Source organism: Chiloscyllium plagiosum, unplaced genomic scaffold (assembly GCF_037043375.1).
Source record: "Chiloscyllium plagiosum isolate Xiang-an unplaced genomic scaffold, Cpla_swu_hap1 HiC_scaffold_37, whole genome shotgun sequence".
Taxonomy (NCBI): domain Eukaryota; kingdom Metazoa; phylum Chordata; class Chondrichthyes; order Orectolobiformes; family Hemiscylliidae; genus Chiloscyllium; species Chiloscyllium plagiosum.
In genome coordinates this window covers 38,725,359-38,735,118 of record NW_028270175.1, presented here as the reverse complement: position 1 = coordinate 38,735,118, position 9,760 = coordinate 38,725,359, and the positions used below count along the sequence as shown (strand labels likewise).

Genomic DNA, 9,760 nt, shown 5'->3' with positions numbered 1-9,760 from the left:
TACTTAACTAAGGCTGCTGAGGTTGGACAAAGAGGAGTCACATAACTCTGCCATCTCATTCAATCTAATTTGGAGTCTTGAAGCAGGAGGTCAACAATGCCAATGGCCTTTAGATCACAGTTGCATTAATTATTTCGGAACTTTCCCAGCAGAAATCACTAACATCTCAAACTCCTGTAAGTACATCATCCATCTGGGAGGTAACCTAGATCATAGGAAAGATGAGTACACCATTTTTCTCCATTACCAAGTCAAGGTAGAACAAAGGGTAAATGGCTTTATCAGGGTCATGGGTTCACTGATGGTGCAGAGTGCCATAACCTTCATGTACAAGGCTCTGCATGCCTCATTGTCAATGGGGAGAGGCACAGCAACAACTCACAAAACAATGCGTGGGTTACTATTCTGACAACATCCGTTCTGAACAGTTAGCTATTCCAGCATCTTTGGGCTTCTGTGGAACTTGGCTGCTTGGAGACAAAGACGATCTCATATGATGATGCACCCCTTCCATCACAATAACAACAAGAGCCAAGGAGTCACAAAATTGCATAGGACAGGCAATGGCTATGCTGAAGCAATGCAGTAATGCCTAGACTGGGGTTTGGGTTGGGGCCCTTCAGTACGTGCAGGAGGAGAGTGTTCAAGTGTTCTGTTACGTACTGCACAGCATGGCTTTAACGAGAGTGCAACCATTGCCTGCAGGAATGAAGAGGGTCAATTTGAGAGATGGATTAGGAAGAACAGGGAGGATGCACCAGGTTTTCTGCAATGATCAATTTTACAGTGAAACAACTTCCCTTAGCCTCCTTGGATCCAGCATTCCCACCATTACATTCATGTTAGATGTCCCATCATATTTTCCCTTGGCTCTACATGAAATAGTCAAGGACACCTTCAAAAATCTTCTTATTAACATCCTGTTTTGGGATGCTTTTGGGATGTCTTAATATTCCTGGACAGTAATACCAGAGTGGCTGCAGAATGGCTGATAGAAGAGCTGGATTCCTGAGCTGCATGGTCAATTACTAAAAGTCTTAACAGTGAGGAAATACCCAGTGGTTGACATTGTATAACTACCTGATGAAGGAGCAGCGCTCTGAAAGCTAGTGCTTCCAATTAAACCTGTTGGACTATAATCTGGTGTTGTGTGATTTTTAACTTTGTATAAGCTCCAAATCATAAGCTACTCACGTTTTGTTCTGATCTGTGAACAGATTTAAAATAAAAAAGCGGAAACTCCCTTAATCTATCTATGAAAGAACAGCATCACGGAGCACTGACCAAAGCTCCCAATTGCTCTGTCTCTATAGCAACGGTTGGCAAGCAACAAAAACGGAAGTGACGGACACCCTGCCGGAAACTGGGATCGTCAGTGGACCTGCTTGTTGCTGAGCAACCGACGCTTGGCTGCCAGATCCCGGTTCCAGGAATGGTGGAGGGGGGCTGGGATGGGGGACCTGTAAGAGGGGACCGTCGTTGATAAGGAAACTAAACTGCATCAGGCTCGGGAGAGGAGGAGGAGGAGGAGAAGGACGATGGCATTGGAGACAGTGCGAGTGGTGGTACGCTGCAGACCCAGCAACAGCCGAGAGAAGGACCTGAACTGTAAGGTGGTAGTGTCCATGGACTCTGCCCGCGGCCAGTGTTTTATTCAGAAACCCGGGGTCCTCGGAGAGCCGCCCAAACAGTTCACTTTCGACGGTGTCTATTACATAGAGAGTACCACGGAGCAACTGTACAACGAGATCGCCTATCCGCTGGTGGAGGTAAAGCAGACGCAACATATCAGAACAGGGCTTGGGAAAGGAGGGGAGGTCGCATCACAGAACAATTTTCACACTTGTTCTACCAAGACACTAACAGTGAACAGGCCAGTGATGCTGTTGCTGGGTCAATACCCTGGAACTCCCTCCCGAACTGCAGAGGAGTGTAACTAAACCCCAAAGTCTACAATCATACAAGTATGCACGTCTCTCTTCATCTTCATTAGGAATGGGCACTAAATGCTAAGCCAAATTAAATTGAGCAACTGTCTTGGGGGGGGGGGGGGGGGGGGCAGGGTCACTGCAACAAAAATCAAAGACTTTGAAAATTAAATTGATATAATCAAATTCACATATTATTTTGATCATTAACAATATACTCTAGCCCCTGCATTGCCCATCGTCAATTGAAGGCCTCAAACATGCTATTGGACTGTGCATACTCCCTCTCCAAGGAGAAGTGGGTATGATCATAAACACTCAAGTCACAAGAAAGAATAAAACACACTAATGGACCATTTTAAGGAAATGCAAGCAGGAAGAGAATGAGTGACCACTAGACAGATAGGCAGGTAATAAGATTATGTATCACTCACTAACTTTTTCGCCCTTGGAAAGCAATGAGAGTGAACATTTTAAGTCAGTATATAGAAAGTCCATAAAGGAAGGGAATGATTCTGGGCCTAATATTAAGAAATTACCCAGACAGGAAGAAGGACTATCAGTAATGGAGCATTTTGGAAATAGTGATCATAGCTCAGATTGTAAGCTGGTAGATTTGTTCTCAGACATGATCCACAACCTGAGATTCAAACCTTCTCCAAAACTGCAATCATAACTCAGGCTTTGATTGTTAAGAAATAGATAATGATGATCTGGGAATAAAATCTGTAAATTTGGGAGAGGCTAATTTTACTAAGATAAGATATTATTTGGTTCAAGTGAACTGAAAGCTGTGTAAAACTGTGTATGACCAGTTGAGCCATTAAAGGAGGAAATAGTGAGAGTTACAGGGCAAATGTGTCCCCATAAAGAAAAGTTAAAAGTCACACAACACCAAGTTAAGGTCCAACAGGTTTATTTGGAAGTACAATACTTTGTCAGGTGGCTAGTGGGGCAGGATCATAGGACACAGAATTTATAGAAAAGGTCAAAGTGTCTTACAACTAATGTGATGTGTGGAACAAACCTAGTTTGCTGTTAAGTCTTTAATCACTAAGAATTAGGATGGAGGTTTTTATTGATTAATACGTAAATTCCAGAACTTCTTTCAAATCATAGTCCAGAGATAACTTAAGATTTTATTCAAAAAAAAGGTGACATCTTAGCTCAGATAATACATTAAAGGTATGAGGTTAGAGTCTGTCTGTACTCCAGCCTTGAGTCTGACTGGTTATGTTTCCAAAGTAAGAATTTATAAAATGGCACATAAACTGACCCCCTACAGATTGTGTGCTCTTTGGAAATAAAAAGAGTGTATCTGTAAATACAAATCTGCAAATGCAAATTCACCCCAAAAAATTATATGTGTATACGCATATGTGTATGTGGGAGAGAGGGAGAGTGCATGTGTGGCGGGTGTGATCATATGTAAGACTGTGTGTTTATGTGTGTCTCCGTGTAATGTGACATTACCCCAAGATCCCAGTTGAGGCCGTCATCATGTGTACCAAATGTGGCTATTAGCCTCTGCTCGGCGACTCTGCGTTATTGTATACCCCAAAATTCGTCTTGAAAGGCCGTCACCTGAACTTCCAAGGCCAAATGTCCTTGACCGCTGAAGTTCTCCAAGCTAGAGAAGTGCAGCATCATGAGGGAGTAATTGAAACAACTACACAGTGATATCAACAAGTTTCATCCTACCATCAGACTTACCATGGACTATTCTTTAAAATCAGTCTCATTCTTGGACACATGCATCTCCATCAAGGATGGGCACCTCAGTACCTCACTCTATCGCAAACCCATGGTTGCACTTCTCTAGCTTCCACCCTAAACATATTAAAACTGCCATCCCCCAAGGACAAGCCCTACGAATACACAGGATCTGTTCAGGTGAGGAGGAAACATGACGGACACCTGAAGGTTCTGAAGACACTCTCATAAAAACAAGATACGATGCTCAACTCATCGATTGCCAGTTCTGATGTGCCACAGCGAGAAACCATAATAACCTCCTCAGGAGATGGACATGGGATATGACCGATAGGGTACCTTTCATTGTCCAGTTCTTCCCGGGAGTGGAGAAACTACGCCATGTTCTTCATAGCCTGTAACACATTATCGATGAGGATGAACAGCTTGCCAAGATCTTCCCTATGCCTTCAATTATCTCCTTTAAACAACTACCAAATCTTAAATAGACCATTGTTCTGAGCAAACTGCCCAGCCTTCAAGACAACAGCAACCACAACACCATACAACCCTGTCATGGCAACCACTACAAAATGTTTCAGAGTATCGACATGGATATTACCATTACACATGGGGACACTATCCACCATGCACGTGACAGGTACTCATGTGATTCGGCTAAAGTTGTATACCTCATACTCTACAGGCAAGTATGCCCCGAGGCATGGTATATTGGTGAGACCAAGCCGACACTATGACAGAGGATAAATGGACACCGCGCAACAATTGCCAGACAGGATGTTCCCTCCCAGTTGGAGAACACTTCAGCAGTCAAGAACATTTGGCCTTGGATCTTTGGGTGACTGTCCTCCAAGGGGGACTTTGGGAAATGTAACAATGCAGAGTCACTGAGAAGAGGTTGATAGCCAAGTTCAGTACCGATGAGGATGGCCTCAACCAGGATCTTGGGTTCATGTCACACTACAGGTGACCCCAATACACTATGCACTCTCTCAAGCACACATGCATGCACACACACACGCACACACACACACTCTTACACATGATCACACTCCCACACTCACACAGATCTTCTCTCATATACGCTGTCTCTCTCAGACACACACAAGCTCCATCCCCTCACAGGCGTAGATCCATCACATTCGCGCACAGATTATATCAAGCACGCAGACACACACTCTCACACATACATACACACACTCAAATGCACACAGTCACACACTCGCACATATATAAGTCTATGGGGTGAATTTGCATTTTGTTCAAAAAGCACACAATCTGTAGGCAATCAGTCCATCAGAATTTTATAAATTCCTACTTTGGACATAGAACCAGTTTGACTCAATGTTGGAATACAGACAGACTCTAACCTCACACCTTTAATGCATTGTCTGAGCTGAGAGGTCACTTTTTTTTAAAATGAAATTTTAAGTTATCTCAGGACTGTAACTTGAAAGAAGTTCTGGGATTTACATATTAATCAATCAAAACCTGCATCCCCATTCTTCATAATTAAAGATTTAACAACAATCTGGGTTTGTTCAATACATTGCATCAATCGTATGAGACTTTGATATTTTATTATAAATTTTGTGTCCTATGACCCTACCCCACTAGCTACCTGATAAAGGAGCAGCGCTCCAAAGCTTGTATTTACAAATAAACCTGTTGTACTACAACCTGGTGTTGAGTGATTTTTAACTTTGTCCATTCCAGTCTAATACTGGCACATCCAGCCCATAAAGACTATAAAGTGGCATTAAGAACAAAGAACCTGGATATCATGAGTATGTCGATATTGTGGTTTAAGAGGGGAATTTTTTCTGTGATTTTTCTTAAGAGAGGTTTTGAGGCAAAGGTGCTGAGCTGTCTCCTCCAAGCTAATAAAATCAGCTAGTGAGCCTTGGCATTTTTAAAAAGTTGAAACAATAGAAGCAGCATGAACGGGTGGAGTTAAGCTCTCACTTGAAAGACTGCTAACGTCCCATTATTAAAAAGGGAGGAAGAGCCAGATCAAGAAATTACAGGCCAGGAAGTTTACCTTGGCAGGTATTGGAAATAATTCTGATGAACAGAATATTTATGCACTTTGACAGATGTGGATTAATCAGGGATAGTCAATTTGGATTTGTTATGGGTCATGTTTGACAGGTTTGATCAATTTTTTTGAGAACATAACCTGGAGTGTCAACGTGGGTAATATATTTGTGATCTGCCGTACTTTCGATAAAGTCTATCATGGTAGACTGGTAAAAATAATAGAGCCCATGAGGTCCATGGCAAAGTAATATGTTGGATCCAAAATTGACTGAGGGTCAGGAAGATGGTAATGGTAAGGGCATTTGACACTCAAGCCTATTTCCTGTGGGGTTCTGCAGGACCCAGTGCTGGGACAATTGCTGTTTATGATTAGACATGATTTTGACATAAATGTAGGAGGTGTGATCAAGAAGTTTGTGGATTACACAAAAGTTGATTGTATGGTAAGTAGTAAAGAGGATAGCTTTAAATTGCAGAGAGATATCAAAAGACAGGGCAGGTGAACAGAGGAGTGGCAAATGGAATTCAATCTGGAAAATTGTGAAATAATGCACTTGGCAAAGGCTGACAAGGTAAGGGATTATTCTACGGGAGGAAATGGGAAATTACTGTAGATCTGGGCATTTTTGGTATGCATTTCCAGAGATTGCTGAAGGTAGAAGGGCAGATAGATTAGCTGGATAAGATTGCATATGGAGTAATTGTCATTATTAGCAAGGCATAGAATTGAAGAGCAGGGAGGTTATGCTGGAACTGTATACAATGTTAGGCCACAACTGGAGTACTTCAGTTCTGGAAGGATGTGATTGCATTGGAGAGGGTGCAAAGGAGGTTTACCAGGATGCTGCCTGGTCTGGATAATCTGAGCCAAGTGGAAGATTGGAATAACTGCTATTGTTTTCCTTAGAGAAGCAAAGGTCAGGAGAGGACCTGATAGAGATGTATAAGATTATGAGGGACATAGATGGGGTGGTTGGGAAGACACCATTTTTCCGTTAATAATGGGGTCAATAGCCAGAGGACATAGATTTAAAGTAACAGGTAGAGGCTAAGAGGGGAGTTGAGAATTTTATCACCCAGAGGGTGATGAAAGTCTGGAACATACTACCAGAATGAGTCAGAAATTAATAAAATTTAAGCAATATTCACATATTGTATTCACATTACCTTCAGAGCTTTAGGCCAAGTGCTGGAAAATGGAATTAGTGTGGTCAGATCTTTGTTGACCAGCATGGACATAATGGGCTGAATGGCCTTCTTTTGTGCTGTAAATGTTAGCGCCTATAATAGGTATCACCTGACAAGAATCAGTACCACAAATACCCTGTCTGGTAACTACTAATATTATTTTAAAATGTTAATGAACCTGATACTTAAAATGCCAAATGCCGCTTTTGTCAATTAAATTGGTATGTCTAAAATACATTATACAACTACAGATCCCACTGGTTCCAAAAAAGAAACAGTTACCATTTCCCTAAGTTATTTCTGGTTTGACATATATATTTTTCTACAGGCACTAGTTGCAATCCATTACATTTGGTCAAGAATATGAAGGAGTCATATATTAGGTATAGACGACTGGGACCAAGTGAATCTCTTGAAGAGTATAGGGGGTTGTAGGGACGCTCCTAGGAGGGAAATCAGAAGGGCAAAAATAAGGCATATAAGGTTAAGGATAATTAAAAGAAATTCTACAAGTACATTAAGAGCAAAAGAGCAACTAGAGAGAGTATAGGGCCCCTTAAAGATAACAAGTTCATCTATGTGTGGAACCACAGGAAATGGGAGAGATACGAAACAAATATCTCGTGTCAGTTTTTACAATGGAGAAAGAAATGAAAGTTAGGGAACTCAGGAAAATAAATATTGATTTCTCGAAAACAGTCCACATTTTGGAAGAGGAAGTGCTGGAGGTCTTTAAAAAACATAAAGGTGGATAAATCTCCAGGACCTGATCAACTGTATCCCAGGACATCGTGGGAACTTAAAGAAGAAATTGCAGGCCCCCTAACCGAGAAATTGTATCAACTGCAGCCACGCTGAGGTGCCAGAGGATTGGAGAATGGCTAATGTTGTGCCTTTATTTAAGAAAGACTATAAAGGAGAAGCCTGGAAGCTATGGACCTGTGAAACTGACATTAATGGTGGTATGATGTTGGAGAGGATTCTGTGAGAGATAGGGTTTACTTGCATTTGGAGAGGGAAGGCTGATTAGGGAGATTAAAGTGTGGGAAATCATGTCTCACAAACTTGATTGAATTTTTGAGGATATAACCAAAACAATTGATGAGGGCAGAACAATAGATGTTGTCTATATGGACTTTAGTAAAATCTTTGACAAGATTCCACGTAGTAGACTAATTAATAGAGTTAGATTACATGGGATTCAGGGAGAGCTTACCAATTGGATACACACTTGTCTTGATGATAGGAGACAGGGAATGGTGAACGAGTGTTGCTATTTTGGATTGGAGGCTTGTGACCAGCGATGTTCTGCAAGGATCAGTGCTGGGTCAACTTTTGTTTGTTATTTACAAATCATTTGGCTATAACCCGACAGTTGTGTTTCTTTGCAACCTCGTGATATAGAAAATCATACTATGAAAAACCGCTATAGAGAATCCCACTATAGAAGAGCACTAATAGAAAATCCCTATACCCATTCAGTAGAAAGTTTGCGTTATCCAAACAAAGTCCACAATTCGTCAATTGTATTATAGCCAATTCATGCTGATGAAATGTACATTCTAGCACAAAGACCTGTGTATAAACAATTTGGATGAGAATTTAGGAGGCATGGGTTAGTAAGTTTGTAGATGACACCAAAATTGGTGTTGTAGTTGAAAGTGAAAAAGGTTATCTCAGATTACAAAGGGATCTTGATCAATTGGGCCAATGTGCTGAGGAGTGGCAGATGGAGTTCAATTTAGATAAGAAACATTTTGGTAAAACAAACAAGGGCAGGGCTTATACAGTTAATGGTAGGGCCCTGGGTACTGTTGTCGAACAGAGAGACACAGGGATTAGGTACTTGGTTATTTGAAAGTTGCATCAGAGGTGAACAAGTTGGTTAAAAAGGCAGTTAGATTATTTACCTTCATTGCTCAGACCATTGAGTATAGGAGTTAGGACGTCATGTTGAGGCCGTACAGAACATGGGTGAGGCTCCTTTTGGAGCACTGTGCCCAGTTCTGGTCACCCTGCTATAGGAAGGATATTATTAAGTTGGAAATGATTCAGAAGAAATGTACTAGGATGTACTGGACTGGAGGGTTTGATTTTTAAGGATAGGCTGGATGGGCTGAGATAATTTTTCACTGGAGCATAGGAGATTGAGGGTGACCTTCTTAGACTTTATAAAATCATGAGGGGCATACATAAGATGAAAAGCAAAGTCTTTTCCCTAGAGTTAGGGACTTCAAAACTACGGGGCGTATTTTTAAGGTGAGAGGAGAAGGATTTAAAAGGGACCTGTGGGCAGTATTTTCATTCAGAAGGTGATTTGTATGTGGAATTAACTACCAGTGAGAGTGGTAGATGCAGATAAAGTTACATTTAAAATACATTTGGATAGGTACATGAATAAGAAAGGTTTAGAAGGATATGGACCAAACACAAGCAAGTGGGACTCGCTTATATTAAGAAACATGGTCAGCATGAAGGAGTCAGACTGAAGGGTCTGTTTCCATGCTATGTGACTCTATGACTCAGTATATATCATGACAGTGAATGTTGACAGCTATTTGAACCTCCTTCTGAAAAGGCTCATTGGCTAGTGATCAAGTAAAATATCTTTGGATGATGTTTGCTCCTCAGTACCGTTGACAACATGGCAATTTGTAATCCCACACCACATGCTAGAGGGGATATTTAGCATCACTCCGGCTGCTTGCCTCTTTTTCAGCAAACAGTGTCATATAGTATGACTGTTAGCTGCTGCTATTAACTAAACAAATATTAAAATACTTTTCTTTAGGAAGCCAGCCAACTCCTTCGGAAACAAAATTACATTTCGTGATTATTAACAAGTTCCTTAAAATTTGTACTATTTAGAACTTCCCATATTTGTAGAATTA

The 9,760-nt window shown here is 41.2% G+C and overlaps 1 protein-coding gene across 3 annotated transcripts in view; it reads left to right on the top strand.

Moving 5' to 3' along the window:
• The first annotated feature begins 1,447 nt into the window (after positions 1–1,447).
• Positions 1,448–9,760, top strand: part of kif17 (kinesin family member 17) — a 97,448-nt gene continuing 89,135 nt past the window's right edge. For 2 of the 3 annotated variants that reach the window (XM_043675541.2, XM_043675543.2), the window contains exon 1: positions 1,448–1,769. In XM_043675541.2, coding sequence (XP_043531476.1) covers positions 1,539–1,769 — 231 coding nt within the window. In that variant the 5' untranslated portion in view covers positions 1,448–1,538. Of the gene's footprint in view, positions 1,965–9,760 lie in introns of all 3 variants that reach the window. The other variant, XM_043675542.2, reaches the window with a different exon arrangement.